At 46.9% G+C, this 19032-nt stretch overlaps 1 protein-coding gene across 2 annotated transcripts in view; it reads left to right on the forward strand.

The window, feature by feature from the left end:
- Positions 1-18346, forward strand: part of SRRD (SRR1 domain containing) — a 38793-nt gene extending 20447 nt beyond the window's left edge. Inside the window, exons 6-8 of one of the 2 annotated variants that reach the window (XM_033954347.1) lie at positions 3898-4049; positions 12282-12327; positions 17359-18346. In XM_033954347.1, the coding sequence (XP_033810238.1) occupies positions 3898-4049; positions 12282-12327; positions 17359-17571 (411 nt within the window). In that variant the 3' untranslated portion in view covers positions 17572-18346. The remainder of the gene's footprint in view (positions 1-3897; positions 4050-12281; positions 12328-17358) is intronic. The other variant, XM_033954348.1, reaches the window with a different exon arrangement.
- The last annotated feature ends 686 nt before the right edge of the window (positions 18347-19032 follow it).

The raw sequence follows: 19032 nt of genomic DNA on the forward strand, positions 1-19032 counted from the left end.
AAACTGAAGCCGGCAAAGCCTGACTGTGCCACCCTGCAGTCGCGTGTTTGTGGGTGGAAGCTTCTTCTCTGATGCAACCGCAACGGGGCGGTGGATGGCCTTATCCCCATGCCTGCAGTGGGCACTTGCCCCTCCCCCCCCACCCACCACCGTTTCGGTGGGTTGGGTAACTGCCACCGTGTCATTCTCTAGTTGTGGGTTCAAATCCCACGCTGCTCCTTGTGACCCTGGGCAAGTTACTTAATCCCCCCCATCGCCCCAGGTCCATTAGGTAGAGTGTGAGCCCATCGGGACTGATAGGGAAAAATACTTGAGTACCTGAATATATACCACTTTGGCTATAAGTGGTATATAAATACTTAAATTGTTTTCTCTTGACAACTCTCAACAAAAGCTTGAAGGCCAACTTGACTTGCAGATCAATTCTTCTCCTTGGCCTTGCTATGGATGCTGCAGAGGTAGTTCTCATGGTCCAGGGGGAAGTCACAGTCTTTGTGTAACAATAATACCTAACAGCCAGATGTAGGGCCTATAATTGCAGGGCTCAGAAAGGAGATTTACATCCCGCCCCCCCTCCCCCCCCAAGCTGAGAGCTATGGCTGCAACAATTGGGTTAATGTGAATGAGTGGGGAGGGGATACAAAATACAAAGAAAAAAATCCAACCCCACCCAGTTCTAAGTGGCGTAGCGAGGGAGGGAGGCACCTGGCGTCGCCGTGCTTTGCGCTCCCAACTTTTCTCTGCCGTTCGAGCGCTCAGAAGGGAGCCGGGGCCAGCATGAGCAGGAGGTGGAAGATACTGCTTACACCGGCAAACATTTCAAGAGGTACGCAAGGGGGGTGGAGAGGAGGAGAGGCACGGTGCACCCCTCCCTCCCTACTATGCCACTGGCTCTAGTTATGAATGAGAGACTATAGGGCCAGAACCCCTACCATTCTCTTCCTGATTTCGACTAGAAGCCAGAAGGAGCAGGAAGAAACTGAGAGATTAAAAAAAACCCTGTATTTTAAAAAATGCTTAATGCCACAGTGGGGACCTACTTATGGATGGGCAATGGGCAGGGTTGTCTCTGCGAAAAGCAAAAACCAAAATCAACTGCAGACTATGTACAAGATGCAGGCACTGTTTATTTCAAACTCTAATGGTATATACAGCCTTATTACCAACCGAGGGACCCGACACGGTCCGTGGTAGATAAGGTTTTGCAACAAACAGCATTAAAGGGAAAATACAAGTGCCCGAACGAGTGTAGTGCTGGATTGTAAGAAGCTTTTCCACTGAGATTGCTATGCTTCTTACAATCCAGCACTACACTCGTTCGGGCACTTGTTTTTTCCCTTTAATGCTGTTTGTTGCAAAATTTTATCTACCACGGACTGTGTCAGGTCCCTCGGTTGGTAATAAGGTTGTATATACCATTAGAGTTTGAAATAAACAGTGCCTGCATCTTGTACATAGTCTGCAGTTGTTTTTGGTTTTCGCTTGGATTTGCTGCAGTTCCTGTTGGATTTTTCTCTTGTCCAGGGTTGTCTCTGCCACATTTAGTAAATCACAGTTATGCCAAGCCTGTGGCGGGTGTATAAAAGTAAGTCATACCGATACCGGTTACGCTACCATTCTGTAACAGAATCTGGGCACTCTCTCGCCACATGTCCTCAGGGCACTTAAAGGGGAAGGGGTAGTATTCGGTTACTGAATTGCCCCCTAAGCAGTGGTGTAACGAGGGTGACAGGTGCCCGGGGCGGTGGCACCCTGCCTTCTCCACCCCACCGCTCCTTCTTCCCGCGCGCCCCCTTCCCTCATACCTCTTTTAACTTCCCCAGCACAAGCAAAATCACCAATTTGCTGTCTGTGCCGGATCTCCCTCACGTCACTTCCTAGGCGTGAGCAGCAAATCCGAGGAGCTAGAGGTACGTTGGAGGGGAAGTGGCATGCGCACAGCAGGAGGAGGGGGCCTGGAGCGGACCACCCCCACCCCCTTTACTACGCCACTGTCCCTAAGTGACTTCCTGGATACGGTAACCTGAGTGGTGGGGAGAGTATGTGAAGCTGTATCTTCAGAAAGCAGTGAATAACCTACAGTTTAGGTGGTAGGATAACAATTCCCCAGAGGAACTTCACGCTGGGTATTTGCAGTGGCTTTTGCCATGGAGTGATTAATCATCACCAGCTTGTTCGGTCGAGTTGTTGGTTAATACTTTGCTTTGACCACCTTCAAACTCTGGGAAAGGACAGGTCTTTGATAGTAAAGCTGCTAATTCAAGGTCAGTTCGATGGTTCCTGATAGGCTCTGCCACATAGAAGGTCCCTAAAGTGTTCCCTGGGTTGGCTAGAGCCATAGAAATAGTAATTCGGGGGGAGGGGGAGAGTTTAGAGTCTTTGCTTAAAGGTGATGCCAGTTCAGGTTCATGAATGAAGAGTTCTGGGAGGAGCCTGGTGCTTGGGCCTTAACCCAGAACTGGCACAGCAGTGATCAGACTAGGTGTGTTGAGATTGAGAGGTAATAATTGAGCCGGAAGCCCAAAGATGCAGAAAGAAACTGCCAAATTAAAAAAAAAATGATAAATCTCATTGCTGGCAGTATATGTGGAAAATAAATATGTCTTAATACAGGGGTGTCCAACCTGCGGCCCCATGAAGTATTTTGTGCAGCCCCGGTCGAGGGCGATGCAGTGTTTTCCTCTGCTGCCCCTAGGTGTTTACCATCTTGCTGGCTCCATCCTCTGTCTTGCTGCAGCATTTGCACGTTTGTGCGGCCCCAGAAACATTTTTTTTGGCCCAGGGAAGCCAAAAGGTTGGACACCCCTGTCTTAATACAACAAAACTACATACAAATCAAATGGTAATCTATTAGCAAAATACACAGATCTCAAAGACCATTTGCAAAAAATCAAAAATGAACACTGATTCTAATTTACTAAATAAATAAAGCGTAACCTTTAATTGAATTCATTTACATAAATTTAAATATTAATAAATTATTTTGTTTAAAGATTAATATTTAAATTTATGTAAATGAATTTAATTAAAGGTTACGCTTTATTTAGTAAATTTAGAATCAATGTTCATTTTTGATTTTTTGCAAATGGTCTGAGAAAAATAAATATGTATCATATTTTCTTTTTTTTATATATATCTATACAGTGGTACCTCGGTTTACGAGTGCACCAGTTTGCAAGTGTTTGCAAGACGAGCAAAACATTAGCAAAATCGGCGCCTCGGAAACCGAGCGCGCCTCGATTTGCGAGCACACCCCCCCCCCCACCATCGGGCACCCCTCCGCCGTGATCTGGCACCCCCCCGCCGCAACCTGAAGTCCCCCAGAGCCCTCTTCTTACTTTAAGGTAGCACCGGCATGTCGGCCTCCTCTTCTGTGCTGGCCTTGAGCTCAGGGCCTGCGAGTTCACATTCTCTCCAAGATTCTCGGACGGGGGGTGCCCGATGGTGGCGGGGGGGTGCCCGATGGTGGCGGGGAGGGGGTGCCGGATCACGAGGGGGGTGCCCAATGGCGGCGGGGGGGTGCCGGATCGCGGGGGGGAGGGTGTCGGATCACGGGGCCTTCAGGGGGAGCAGCACTGCTGGCCTTGGTGGGGGGTGGGAACGTATCAAAGCGAGTTTCCATTATTTCCTATGGGGAAACTCGCTTTGATAAACGAGCATTTTGGATTACGAGCATGCTCCTGGAACGGAATATGCTCGTAATCCAAAGTACCACTGTATATATATTCTTTATTGAAAATTTTTCAAAACCAACACGAGAGACATGTACAGCATAAACCAGTTGTAACATAACTCTTTGAAACAAGCCTAACCAATCCTACAATACAGTGTACACGAGTCTCACCCCTGTATCGTACCTTTTCTATTGATTTGACATTCCCATTTTTGTATTTGTAGGAGGGAAAGCATAAAATACTTACGCCTACCATTTTCTACATGATCCACTGCGGGAAAGCTTTGTACAACAACCTGCTGTGGAGGAACTGGTCGGTGGATTCACTTTCCAAAGTGATTATTATCGGCAACAGCTTTAAAAGGATCGAGGAGAGGTATGCGCTTTTGCTTTGTCCCACAGCGGTTTTCTTCCAATGTCGTTTCCAGCATTCCCAGAGTGCGAGTTTAGTATTTGCTACCGTTACGCAGATGAGATGGTCTCCACTTCTATATAGTTTGGACAAAAGATTATCTACACAAGATCTACTGGTTCTATTTCAGATTTTGGCATCTGGGAGCCAAGAGGGAGGGTGTAGATAGGCTGGAGTGAGCTTTGACGGGGACTTCAGCAGTTGGAACCCAAGCACAGTACCGGGTGGAGCTTTGGATTCTTGCCCAGAAATAGTTAAGAAGAAAAAAATTTAAATTTAATCAGGTTAGGCAGACTGGATGGACCATGCGGGTCTTTATCTGCCGTCATCTACTATGTTACATCCTTCCTGCAGGCCCCCTTCGATCGTGACCCTTCCCTTTCCCCGTCCCTTTTTAACTTCTCCAGCTTGAGCATCACGCCCACGTCAGTGTCTGCTCACCCTTTCACGTCACTTCCTAGGCGCAGGTCCCAGAAGTGACATCAGAGAGAGCACCAATGCCAACGTGAGCAACAACCTTGCACTGGGGAAATAAGGTACAGGGGAAGGCAAGGGGCGTGTGGCGTGCAACAAAGAGAAGAGCAGGGGGTGTACCTCGCCCTTAGGAAGACTGCGCCCAGGGCAGTCCACACCCCCTGTTACTACAGCATTAGCCTGGGAGCTCTATCCCTGGTAGCCTCCTTAAGCCTGAAAGTTTTTTGGCCACCCAGACATGGCAACAGAGCAGTGGGGCACCTTACAGGGAACTGCTGTGAACTTCACAAAAAGAGTGCCACATAAATATCTCACCAGAACTCTATTATAGATTATCCCAGGACAAGCAGGCAGCATATTCTTGACTGATGGGTGACGGCACCGACGGAGCCCCGGTACGGACAATTTTAGAGTGATTGCACTCTAAGAACTTTAGAAAGTTCTAGCTCGGCCGCACCGCGCACGCGCGAGTGCCTTCCCGCCCGACAGAGGCGCGCGGTCCCTCAGTTTCTTAGTTTCCGCGGAGCTAAGAAGACGCGTTTTTCAACGGCTGTTGAAACTTTTTTCTCTTTGCCTTCCCGCTCGCGTAAACTTTTGACTATTTACCTTATTTCTTTTATTTTTTCTATTTTGTAAAAAAAAAAAAAAAAAATCCTTAATTTTTCTTTAATTTGATCTTTCCCCGGCGGGGCCTTCTGCCACCATCGAAGCCTCGGCCTTCGATTTGGCTGAAGCCGTTTTCCCTTTCATGCCCCCTCAACCGGGTTTTAAAAAGTGCCAGCGGTGTGCTCGGCCTATATCTCTCACGGACCCACACAACTGGTGTTTACAGTGTTTGGGTCCTGAGCATCAGGCCTCTACTTGCACCCGCTGTGCCACTCTAAAAAAACGGACATTAAAAAATCGCCAAATCCAGCAGCGATTACTGTTCGGTGCCGAGATGTCCGACCCCGTTCCATCGACTCCAGCTTCGGCACCGATTCAGTCGGCACCCTCTTCTTCGACGCCGCGTGATTCCGCACCGGCGTCTCACCAGTCAGGTAAGCCGGCTAAGAAGCCTTCCCCGCTGGAGCGTCCTCCGGTCTCGAGTGCAGTGAGTCCAATCCTGCCGACTGTGAGACGCCAGCGGAAGCGCTCCGCCCCTATAGAGGTGAGTCCCTCGACATCGGGCTCCTCATCTCCGGGGCGTCGAGCGGCACCGCAGGTACCGCAGAAGAAAAAGGCGGTACCGGTGCCATCCCTTGATGACCGCATCACGGCCATCCTTCAGGTGCAGCTTAAGGACCAATTAAAACAGCTCCTCCCTGCTATCCTGGCTCCGAACCTTCCGGTGCCGGCCCGCACCGAGCTACAGGTACCGATTGTGGAACAACCTGTGTTACCTGCTTCCACTATTTCGGTACCGCTTCAACTAACCTCATCGGTATCGATGCCAGTTCTTGCACCGGAGCCGAGAGCTCACCATCAATCGGTACAGACTTCGGCACCGGTGCGACCGATAACATCTCCTGACTCGATATCGATGAGGTCGGGTAAGTCGGTGTGCAAAACCCGACACTTACAATCATCGACACCTGAGTCTCGGGACCATGCTTCCCATGTCAGGGATCCTGATCTGTGGGGAGACTCAGAGGAACCCTTTCTTTCTGAAGGCGAATGTTCCTCAGAGGAGGAGGATTCAGCTGTCCCTGACCCATCCTCCAAACAGGTCACTTCCTCTTTCTCCTGCTTTTTGAAAGAGATGTGTGACTCCTTGTCCATTCCTTTGGAGGCTGAATCCAAAAAGTCCAAAGCTTTTTTGGATGCCCTTGATTTTGACCAGCCTCCAAAGGAATTTTTGAAACTCCCTCTTCATGACATCTTGAGGGAGACTTTCTATAAGAATTTAGAGACTCCTTTAACTGTCCCAGGGGCCCCACGTAAACTGGATTCTCTATATAAGGTAATTCCCATTCCTGGGTTCGACAAACCTCAACTTCCACACGAATCCTTACTTGTCGAATCCACCCTTAAAAAATCTTCAGGAGCCAGTGTATATGCATCGGTACCTCCTGGCAGAGAGGGTAGAGCCATGGATAAATTTGGTAAGAGGCTCTACCAAAATGCTATGTTAGCAAATAGAGCTAGCAATTATGCTTTTCATTTTTCTTTTTATTTGAAGCATCTCCTTACCACCATGGCTTCCTTCGAAAAGTATCTTCCTTCACGAAAACATCACTCTTTTCATACCTGCTTGTCGTCTCTTTTTCAATTACGTAAGTTCATGGTTAGATCCATATATGACACCTTTGAACTTACATCCAGAGCGACAGCAATGTCGGTGGCTATGCATCGCCTGGCCTGGCTTCGGGTATCCGAGCTTGATGTTAATCATCAGGATCGGTTAGCCAACGCCCCGTGCCTAGGGGATGAGCTCTTTGGGGAATCCATGGACTCAACCACACAAAAGCTCTCTGCTCATGAGACACGCTGGGATACCCTGCTTAAAAATAAAAAGAAGCCTCCTCAGCCAAAACCATATAGGCAGCAGTCGGCCTATCAACGCCGCTTCACAGCTCGGCCATTACCTACCACTGCTCAGCAACCCAGGCGTCAGAGGCAGCAACAACGTCAGCCTCCCAGACAGCAGCCACAGCAGCAACCTGTGAAACCACCTCCTCAGCAGAAGTCACAGCCCTTTTGACTTCATTCTCCACAGTATAGCCAGTATTCCTATTCCTGCTCTCCTGCCTCAACCTATAGGAGGTCGACTTTCTCTGTTCCTCAGCCGGTGGGAAGTTATCACTTCGGACCAATGGGTCCTCAACATCATCCGCCACGACTACTCTCTCAACTTTCAGACTCTTCCGCCTCAAAGCCTGCCAAAAGAGTCTGCTTTGAACAGTCCTCAATCTACCCTCCTTATTCAGGAAGTCCAATCCCTCCTCTTTCTGAACGCTATAGAAGAAGTTCCTTTAGATCAAAAAGGGCAGGGATTCTACTCCCGTTATTTTCTAGTCCCCAAAAAAACAGGAGATCTCAGACCAATTTTGGATCTCCGCGATCTCAACAAACATCTGGTAAAAGAAAAATTCAAGATGCTTTCTTTAGCCATCCTTTATCCTCTTCTCAATCAAAACGACTGGCTATGCTCCCTCGATCTCAAAGAGGCATACACTCACATACTGATCCATGTAACCTCAAGACAGTATCTCCGTTTCATGATCAATCATTGTCATTACCAATACAAGGTGCTACCCTTCGGCCTTGCCTCCTCTCCAAGGGTCTTCACCAAGTGTCTCATTGTGGTAGCGGCATTTCTACGCTCTCACCACCTCCAGGTCTTTCCTTACCTGGACGACTGGTTAATCAAGGCCACATCCGCTCAAGCAGTTCTACTGGCCACCAACCAAACCATCTTGTTTCTACGAATTCTGGGGTTCGAGATCAATCTACCCAAATCTCATCTCATCCCCACTCAGAGACTTCAATTCATTGGAGCGATCCTGGACACACTCCTCATGAGAGCTTTCCTACCATCCAATCGTCTTCAGACCCTTCAGTCTCTATGTCAGCAGGTGCTTTCACTACCTTCCATCTCAGCCAGGCAAATGATGGTACTCTTGGGGCACATGGCATCTACAGTTCATGTCACGCCCCTCGCACGTCTTCACCTGCGCACTCCTCAATGGACCCTTGCTACTCAGTGGTCCCAAGCGACGGATCCTTGCTCACGACACATATCTGTGACATCATCTCTTCGTCAGTCTCTTCAATGGTGGTTGGTATCCTCAAATCTATCCAGAGGTCTTCTGTTCCATCAGCCTCCTCATCAACTAGTCATCACCACCGACGCCTCTCTTTATGCATGGGGAGCTCACTTGAACGAGTTCCAGACTCAAGGTCTTTGGACAGCCCAGGAAAAGAAGCATCAAATCAATTTCCTGGAACTCAGAGCGATGTTTTATGCCCTCAAGGCCTTCCAACATCTTCTCTTTCCTCAGGTCCTTCTGTTGTGCACAGACAATCAGGTTGCGATGTACTACATCAACAAGCAGGGTGGGACAGGCTCTCGCCTTTTATGCCAAGAAGCCCAAAAGATCTGGAATTGGGCCATAGATCACCATCTCTTCCTGAAAGCTATCTACATTCAGGGAGCACAGAATTCTTTAGCGGACAAACTCAGCAGAATTCTCCAGCCTCACGAGTGGACACTCGATCCTGTAACTCTGCAGTCTATCTTCACTCAATGGGGCACTCCTCAGATAGACCTCTTTGCAGCTCCTCACAATCATCAGCTGCCCCTATTCTGCTCCAGACTTTACTCTCCTCACCGTCTGGCAGCGGATGCTTTTCTCCTCGACTGGTCGAATCTGTTCCTGTACGCCTTCCCTCCTCTGCCTCTAATGTTGAGAACCTTATTCAAGCTCAAGAGGGAACGAGCCACAATGATTCTGATTGCTCCGAGGTGGCCCAGGCAACATTGGTTCTCCCTTCTACTTCAACTCAGTTCCAGGGAACCTTTTCTTCTTCCTCTGTTTCCTTCTCTGCTTACGCAACAGCAGGAGACCCTTCTACATCCCAACCTCCAGTCTCTGCACCTGACAGCTTGGTATCTCTCGGGCTGACATCTCATGATACTCTTTTATCTCAGCCTGTTCGTTCCATTCTGGATGCCTCCAGGAAACCAACCACTCTGCAATGTTACCATCAGAAGTGGACGAGATTTTCCTCCTGGTGTCTTCTTCATCATCTTGATCCCACTTCCCTGGCAGTGGAGACGTTGTTGGACTATTTGCTCTCTTTGTCTGACTCTGGCCTTAAGTCCTCTTCCATCAGAGTCCACCTCAGTGCCATTGCAGCTTTTCATGAGCCAGTCCATGGAAAACTTCTCTCAGCTCATCCCCTGGTGTCCAGGTTCATGCGAGGGCTTTTCAATGTGAAACCACCTCTTAAAGCCCCTCCTGTTATCTGGGATCTCAATGTGGTTCTTTCTGCCTTAATGAAGCCTCCATTTGAACCTTTGGCTACCTCTCCTTTCAAGTTTCTTACTTGGAAAGTGCTTTTCCTTATTGCTCTTACCTCTGCCAGGAGGGTCAGTGAGCTTCATGCACTGGTCGCAGATCCACCTTTTACGGTTTTTCACCATGACAAGGTGGTTCTGCGTACACATCCAAAGTTTCTCCCTAAGGTTGTCTCTGAATTCCATCTCAACCAATCCATTGTTCTACCTGTTTTCTTTCCAAAACCTCATTCTCATTCTGGAGAACAAGCTCTACATACTTTGGATTGTAAAAGGGCTCTGGCTTACTATCTAGAGCGTACGAAACCCCACAGATCAGTTCCCCAACTTTTTCTGTCCTTTGATCCAAATAAATTGGGACGTCCCGTTTCTAAACGTACGTTGTCTAATTGGCTGGCAGTGTGCATTTCATTCTGTTATGCTCAGACCGGACTGACACTGGAAGGTTCTGTCACGGCCCATAGAGTCAGAGCAATGGCAGCATCTGTAGCTTTCCTCCGTTCCACTCCTATTGAGGAAATCTGCAAGGCTGCTACTTGGTCCTCAGTTCACACTTTTACATCTCATTATTGTCTGGATGCTTTCTCCAGACGGGATGGACACTTCGGCCAATCTGTTTTGCAAAATTTGTTTTCCTAATGGCCAACCTTCCCTCCATCCCTCTTTTGTTAGCTTGGAGGTCACCCATCAGTCAAGAATATGCTGCCTGCTTGTCCTGGGATAAAGCACAGTTACTTACCGTAACAGGTGTTATCCAGGGACAGCAGGCAGATATTCTTGCGTCCCACCCACCTCCCCGGGTTGGCTTCTTAGCTGGCTTATACTAACTGAGGGACCGCGCGCCTCTGTCGGGCGGGAAGGCACTCGCGCGTGCGCGGTGCGGCCGAGCTAGAACTTTCTAAAGTTCTTAGAGTGCAATCACTCTAAAATTGTCCGTACCGGGGCTCCGTCGGTGCCGTCACCCATCAGTCAAGAATATCTGCCTGCTGTCCCTGGATAACACCTGTTACGGTAAGTAACTGTGCTTTATGGTGAGACCCCCAAAACCTACTATACCAGCGGTCTCAAACCCTTTGCAGGGCCTCATTTTGGATTTGTAGGTACTTGGAGGGCCGCAGAAAAAATAACTAATGTCTTATTAAAGAAATGTCAACTTTGCATGAGGTAAAACTTTTTATAGTTTATAAACCTTTCCTTAATTGCTTCTGATAATTTCAGCTATACATAGCTGAAAGCAGTGCAACATGCAGAAAGTGAAAAACGTATCAACTGCAAGAGACAAGATTTTGAGACAACTATTTTGAGGCCCTTGGTATTATAAAGAATGATTCTTTATGGCAAACTTGTGCCTTAAGTGTCTGGCGGTCGCATCCGCAACCGCCTTCAGCTCTCACCTCCTCCAGCACTGGACACACGCACAAGCTGCACTGCCTCCAGTGGTTACCTTACGTTCTGGAACGTTGCCCGCCTCACTGCTGTAACCTCACACAAGCGCTTTCCTGCGTCTGTACGCGATTGTCCTCTCCACTCCACCTCACAATCGCGTACAGGCGCAGGAAAGCGCTTGCGTGAGGTTACAGTAATCGCTGGATGCAACCGCCAGACACTGCAGTCCACCTCACAATCGCGTACAGACACAGGAAAGCGCTTGTGTGAGGTTACAGCGACCGCCGGACACTTAAGGCACAAGTTTTCCGTAAAGAATCATTCTTTATAATACCGAGGGCCTCAAAATAGTACCTGGCGGGCCGTGAGTTTGAGACCACTGCATTATACCCACCTGTCTACAACCTCAATAGCTCTTATGGCAGCATAGTAGAGTTTTGGTGGGCTCGCATGTTCCATCATGAATGTAGCGGTTAGAGTGGCTTATGGGCCTGGGTCCCTCTCTATGGTTCACTAGCCCCCCCCCCCAGTCACCTCTGTGCAGTTCTACTAAGCCAGGGGTGTTCAATGTCGGTCCTCGAGGGCCGCAATCCAGTCGGGTTTTCAGGATTTCCCCAATGAATATGGATGAGATCTATTTGCATGCACTGCTTTCATTGTATGCTAATAGATCTCATACATATTCATTGGGGAAATCCTGAAAACCTGACTGGATTGCGGCCCTCAAGGACCGACATTGGACATCCCTGTACTAAGCTCTCTTATGCCAGGTGTTGATGTTCCAGAGGAAGGTATGTACGTTTTTCTTCTGAACTTTGTAGTGGTATGGGGTGTGTGGAATGTGTGGGGGTCTTTACTTTGTCCCCGATGTGGGTTTTTTTTGTTTTTTTTAAAATTCTTTATTCATTTTCAAATTTACAATAAGTGTAACAATATATCCAAACAAATTAACAATAAATATAACACTTAATAATCATCAATGCTCTTATCTCCAAATAATATGCTCTTATCTCCAACCCTTTCTTATCATATAATCAATACCTTATACAATATGTAACAATAAATTTACCCTCCCCTCCCCCCCTCACAATCAAACTTGTAAATTTAAGGGAAATATAAAATAAAATAAAATGTCATCTAATCGGTACAATACTTTGTGGTTTTGAACTCTTACCGACCCCTTGTGAAAAGCATTTAAATAACTGATAAAAATTTTAAGAGCTGCCCTGCTATTTCAGAAGTGATTGTGCTTTTCAGACAGCATCTGCTAAACAGTGCGGCAGTGTCAGATTGTCAATTCCAATCCTGTTTGTGTTTTTTTCCCCTTGTTTTAGGTTATTGGCCAGAATATTAATGAGAGATTATGTTTACATATCAAAGGTATTGCACTTTTTACAGTGAATGAGTGTTAATTGTTGTAGCACTGTGTTTGTGTGTGAGGGAGGGTTATTCAGAGACTTGCCGAAAGAAATGAGGCAGAAATAATTATCACATAAAGGTCTGTATCCATTACCATATTAAAAGGCAGCTGTGTGGGAGGCAGCGAGCTGGAAGAAGCAATTAGGATTCTGATCCACAATGTTTGTAATTTCACTTTGGATTTAAGGCCCCTTTTACTAAGTCGCGTTAGGGCATTAACGCACGGAATAGAGTGCGCTAGACGCTAACACCAGCATTGAGCTGGCGTTAGTTCTAGCCGCGTAGCGCGCGCTAAAATGCATGCAGTAAAAACGCTAACGCAGCATAGTTTCTTAGAATTAAAAAGTTGGGTTGATATTCAAAAGGACTTCCCAGATAACCGCACCTGCTGTCTGGATCAGGGTTGCTGACTGGGATATCAGAATAGTGCCTCTGTCTTTACAGCGCGGTGTCAGGTCAAAAGCGCGCCGGGACAAAGGCGTGCCCAGACAATTGAGCGCAGCGCAGAGGTGCGCGCCGCTCAAAATTACTGTTTTTAGGGCTCCGACGGAGGGGTGTGGGGGGAACCCCCCCCACTTTACTTAATAGAGATCGCGCCGCGTTGTGGGGGGCGTGGGGGGTTGTAACCCCCCACATTTTACTGAAAACTTCACTTTTTCCCTGTTTTTAGGGAAAAAGTTAAGTTTACAGTAAAATGTGGGGGGTTACAACCAGTGTTCCCTCTAAGGATTGATGAGGTGTGTGCAAAAAAAAATATGCATGAGCGACAAATTACATACTCCACAAATTTATGAGCAGGCGCAGAGGACGCATTTTTAAACAAATGTAGTTTATCCTTGTACTCCTTATGTAATTTTAATCATCTATGGATATGTTTGTATGTTTATTGTTCAAATGGTTTTATTTATTTCCCAAAATTTATTTTTGTTATACACATTGAAAATATTTGATATTGCGTTTAAATCAAAATCTCAATAAACTTGAAACTTGAAACGAGTGCCCATGAGATTGTGGGAGGGTTAAATACTCAAAACTTAGAAGAATAACAATTTACTTAAAGTTTTTGCTTCGCCAGCTTTCTGGTATCTTTACATAATGCAGTGGTGTACCTAGCATATGTAACACCCGGGGCCCATCATTTTTTGGCACCCCCCCATCTGTACGAAAAACGTGATTTTTAGTAACAAGCCACACGTCACACATGAGTACCTAGGAAAAGGCAGCATCTTACATATTGCAGTGAACAGTACATCAATACACCCATTGTAAAACTAAACAAGCCAGACCAGCACAGATCAATCCTACACCGTCAATCCTAACAGAAAACCATGTCTTTCGAACACACAGAACACAGAAAACACCTTTGCCTAGTAAGGAATATGTAATCACAAACTAACCCCTCCCTCTTTTACAAAACTGTAGTGTGGATTTTAGCTACGGAGGTAACAGCTCTGATGCTCATAAAATTCTGAGCATCAGAGCTGCTACCACCAAGGCTGGTGCTAAAAACGCTTCACAGTTTTGTAAAAGGGGGGATAAAATAAAAATACATAGACAAAGGTTAAATTGAACCAGCAAGAAGCTGGACTCTGCATACAATGCTTCACAGAAACAGTGACACATGTCTCCTAAAGCAATAAATAAATAGAAATTTTTTTCTACCTTTGTCTTCTGTGGTTTCTCCTTTCCTCATCTTCTTGTAACTCTCTTCCTTCCATCCACTGTCTGCTGTCTCTCTTCCCCTATATGGCATCTTCTCTCCTTCTATGCCCCTTCCAGAAACTGTATGCCTCCCCCTTCCATCTCTCCTTTCACCCCATTGGTCTGGCATCTCTCTCCTCGCCTTCCCTCTCCCACACCTCTCCTCATAGTCTGGTATCTCCCCTTCCCTGATTCTCTGGCATCTCTCTCCTTTCCTTTTCTTCCATCTTTCGCTCCCCCTCCATGCTCTCACATCTCCCCCTTCCTTTTCCCTTAGACTGGCATACCTTCCTCCTACGCTCCAAGCCCTGGCATCTCCTTTAATTCCCTCCCTCATCTTCCTTCTCCCTCCAGCTGGGTACCGCAACACTCTTCCCTGCAGCTCTGCACTTCCCCACAATTGCCATGCTTCGGTTCCTCTTCTTCCTTGCTTCCCCCCCCCCCCGCGGGACCCTGCGGCACCATCAACTCTTACTCCCTCTAATGTCGGCCCTGCAGCTCCAGACTTCCTCGCACCTTCTCCCCTCCCCCTTTGGATCGCTATTATTTTAAATGTTATAGCCGCGGAGCTGTATCCATCAGTGGAGATGTCTAACCTCGGCCTGCCCCGGAACTCTTACTGCAGCAGCCGCCCGTCTAGGCAGGAACAGGAAGTCACTGTTGCAGTAAGAGTTCCGGGGCAGGCCGAGGTTAGACATCTCCACTGATGGATACAGCTCCGCGGCTATAACATTTAAAATAATAGCGATCCAAAGGGGGAGGGGAGAAGGTGCGAGGAAGTCTGGAGCTGCAGGGCCGACATTAGAGGGAGTAAGAGTTGATGGTGCCGCAGGGTCCCGCGGGGGGGGGGAAGGAAGGAAGAAGAGGAACCGAAGCATGGCAATTGTGGGGAAGTGCAATCCCCCCAATGCGTCCCCTTACCTTACCTCCCCTTACCTTTGCGACGCGTGTGTGCGCTGTGAAGAGAAACTTGTGCGCTGCGATGTAATATTTTGTGCGCAAGCGCAGGCCAGCGCAGCTTAGCGGGAACACTGGTTACAACCCCCCACAACACCGGCGCAATGTCTATTAAGTAAAGTGGGGGGGTTCCCCAACAAAAATCCCCGTCGGAGCCCCTAAAAACAGTAATTTTGAGCGGCACGCGCCTCCACGCTGCGCTCAATTGTCTGGGCGCGCCTTTGTCTTTTGCGCCATTGTCTATGAACCTTACAGCGCTATGCAGACAGTGAGGGAGCGGCGTGTGGGGAGAGCCAGGGTGGTCCCTGAACTTATCTGAATAGTGGAAGTAGGCTGTGATCTGTCCTAACATTATCGGGACAAAAGACTTTAAAAAAAAATTTCTATTGGTTTTTTATGTGGAATAATTAACAAAATAAAACATGAAAATAAATTTTATTTAAAATATTTATAATCTGCTTAAAGGCCTAAGCAGCTCACAATAAAACATACATAATAATTTAAAAAAATACAACTATCGGAGTGAGTAAAATCAATAAAAATTATTCTGTCCAATTTGATTTTAGTCTGTTCTCCAAGATCTTACTTCACCATCGCTTGACTATCAGAACATGTGGGTGTGTATCTATTATATCTCCCCTCTCCTGCCTTTCCTCCAAAGTATACAGATTGAGATCTTTAAGTCTGTCCCCCTACGCCTTATGACGAAGACCACGCACCATCTTAGTAGCCTTCCTCTGGACCGACTCCATCCTTTTTATATAAGAGTTCCCATCTCCGGATCAGACCCTGGGTCTATCAAGTCTGGTGATCCGCACACGCGGAGGCCACACCAGGTGTACCCTGGCCTAGTTTTAGTCCCCATATCACTGTATGCTTCTCAAGGGAGATGTGCATCTAATTTACCCTTACCCGTATCACTCTATGCCATTCTTAAGGAGATGTGCAAATCCTAGAATGGTGGATTCTGCAATTACTTCCTCTGGGAGAGCATTCCAGGTGTCCACCACTCGCTGCGTGAAACAGAACTTCCTGATATTCGTCCTGGACCTGTCCCCCCTCAGCTATCTTTTTGAAGGTGCAGCCTCCAGAATTGTACTCAGTATTTTAAATGAGGTCTCAGAGTCTTATACAGAGGCATCAATACCTCCCTTTTTCCTACTGGCCATACCTCTCCCTATGCAACCTAGCATCCTTCTAGCTTTCGCCGTCATCTTTTCAACCTGTTTGGACACGTTAAGATCACATACAATCACACCCAAGTTCCTCCAGGGCTCCTACTGCATACTTTACTGCCATATAGATCACTCTAGCACAGCGGTCTCAAACTCAAACCCTTTGCAGGGCCACATTTTGGATTTGTAGGTACTTGAAGGATCGCAGAAAAAAATAGTTAATGTCTTATTAAAGAAATGACAACTTTGCATGAGGTAAAACTCTTTGTAGTAACTATAACGAGTTTTACCTCATGCAAAGTTGTCATATAGTTTATAAATCTTTCCTTAATTGCTTCTGATAATTTCAGCTTTACACAGCTGAAAGCAGTGCATCATGCAGAAAGTGAAAAACTATCAAAGTATCAACTGCAAGAGACAAGATTTTGGACCAACTATTTTGAGGCCCTCGGTTGTATAAAGAATGATTCTTTGTGGAAAACTTGTGCCTTAAGTGTCCAGCAATCGCCTTCCGCTCTCACCTCCTCCAGCACCGGTCACAACCGCCATCTTACATCAAGCAGTCACCGCCAGGAGAGGTGCCGAATTTCACGAGTGTTCACGAGATGACATACACACGCACAAGCTGCACTGCCTCCAATGGTTACCTTACATTCTGGAACATTGCCCGCCTCACTGCTGTAACCTCATGCAAGCTCGCTTTCCTGCATCTGTAAGCGATTGTCCTCTCCACTCCACCTCACAATCGCGTACAGGCGCAGGAAAGCGCTTGCGTGAGGTTACAGTAACCGCCAGACACTTAATGCGCACGTTTTGCATAAAGAATCATTTTTTATAATTCCGGGGGCCTCAAAATAGTACCTGGAAGGCCGTGAGTTTGAGACCCCTGCACTAGCTGAGGAAATTATGGCCTAGATCCATTTCTTAATCCTCTCCTAGAAGTACATAGAAGATAAATTTGCATATATTGGAAACCCATTGTAATGTGTTTCTTGCATAATTATTGTGGTAATCCTGCAACCCCAAATGGTTGCGAGCTTCTAGGAAAGCAAAGAGACACACTGGCATGTTTATTATTATATTGTTTCCCAAAGTACATTTTTGCTGAGACTTTACAGATAACTGCTCCTTTCAAAATGTGTGTTTTGGGTTTTTGTAGATTTTAAAACAGACAGAGGAAACTGCGTTCCCAGAAGACCCTCAGTACCTGGCTATGTTTAGCGACACATCTGTTCATTGGTTTCCTGTGCAAAAATTAAAGGAGGTTCCAAGTGAAATGTGGCTGCCGGCGGAGGAGCCCGCTTACCTTGAATGTGAGGAGCTGGAGATTATTAGGAATCAGAGACAAGGAAACAAGATCGTCGGCCCATAACTGAAAATGGCAACGCTTTGCGAGGACCTCTGAATGCTTTCCCTCTCCATCCAATTTCTGCCCTGTTGTATAGGGCTTATGCCGATTTCAGTGGGGAGGCACTTTTTGCTTCCTGAACAGTTTTGATGCATTTACATTATGCAGATAGAACAAAGAATTAATCTGAGGTTGGATTGATGAAGAGCTTAACTACGTCTTTACTTTCCTAACTCAAGAAAACGTAGCAACAGACATTTATTGCTGGACAATATTGAGCTAATTACAAATAAATATTGTAAGCGGACTCAGATTTGTGTGCTGTTAGGTTTGTTTTACAGGCAGTTGTGCCTTACAGTAATAATAATAATAATAATTTTATTCCTATATACTGCCATACCGAAAAAGCTCTAGGCGGTTCATAACAAGGTGAGCTAATACATGGGATACAGGTAAAATACAAATTAGATTAATGGACTTAAAAACAGATAAAGACAGAAAGCATTTACAATATACCGGCATGGCAGGGAAGAGCTGTTCTCTCAGGGTTTCCTCAGCCAACATTGTGCTTGTTGCAGGCTTCCGGGTCTCGCTGCGTCTTTGTCAGGTAGAAACCGACGTTTCAGCCACCATGCTGTGGCTTTCGTCTGAAGGCTGCCCTGTGACTTTGAAAATATTGGGTTCACGGACCTGATTGGGAACAGGGCAGTCCACCAATTTGAATTTTGGCGGGAAAGGCAGTTGGTCAGAAATTTGAATTGTGTTATGAAAGTCCATAGAATGGAAAAGTTCTCCCTGTGGAGCTGGGTTAGATGTTTTTTCAGGGTTTCCACAGCCGGCATTGTGCTTGTTGCAGGGTTCTGGGTCTCGCTGTGTCTTTGTCCAAAGAAAGCCACAGCATGATGGCTGAAACGTCGGTTTCTACCTGACAAAGATGCAGCGAGACCCAGAAACCATTTTAAAAAAAAACTTGGCTGGCTATTGAAGACTACAGCCGTGCAGATGGGCTCTGGTTCAATATCTGTTTGTCCTTTGCTCCCTTTGGGATTGTTCTAAGTACAGTGTACGTGGCGAGAGTACAGGCGTGCTGCAAGACGCCTGCAAGGAGGAGAGGCACCGGCTGACTGCTTACAGGAAGTGCCCCTCCTGTAGGAAGTCAGCCAGCACCAGTGCCTCTTCTCCTCCAGCATCCCCCCCAGCCATGTAATAATAGGAGGCTCATCCTTAAGCTGTGATCATGGCCCCACCCCAAGAGAAAGGGAGGAGGGTTGTAAATATTTTTTCACTCAGAGAATAGTTAAGCTCTGTATTGTCAGAGGTTGTGGTAAGAGCGGAGAGCATAACTGGTTTTAAGAAAGGTTTGGACAAGTTCCTGGTGGAAAAGTCTATAGTCTGTTATTGAGAGAGGCACGGGGGAAGCCACTGCTTGCCCTGGATTGGTAGCATGGAATGTTGCTGCTGTTTGGGTTTTGACCACCATGAGAA

The sequence above is a fragment of the Geotrypetes seraphini genome, chromosome 8, assembly GCF_902459505.1.
Source record: "Geotrypetes seraphini chromosome 8, aGeoSer1.1, whole genome shotgun sequence".
NCBI classification, from domain to species: domain Eukaryota; kingdom Metazoa; phylum Chordata; class Amphibia; order Gymnophiona; family Dermophiidae; genus Geotrypetes; species Geotrypetes seraphini.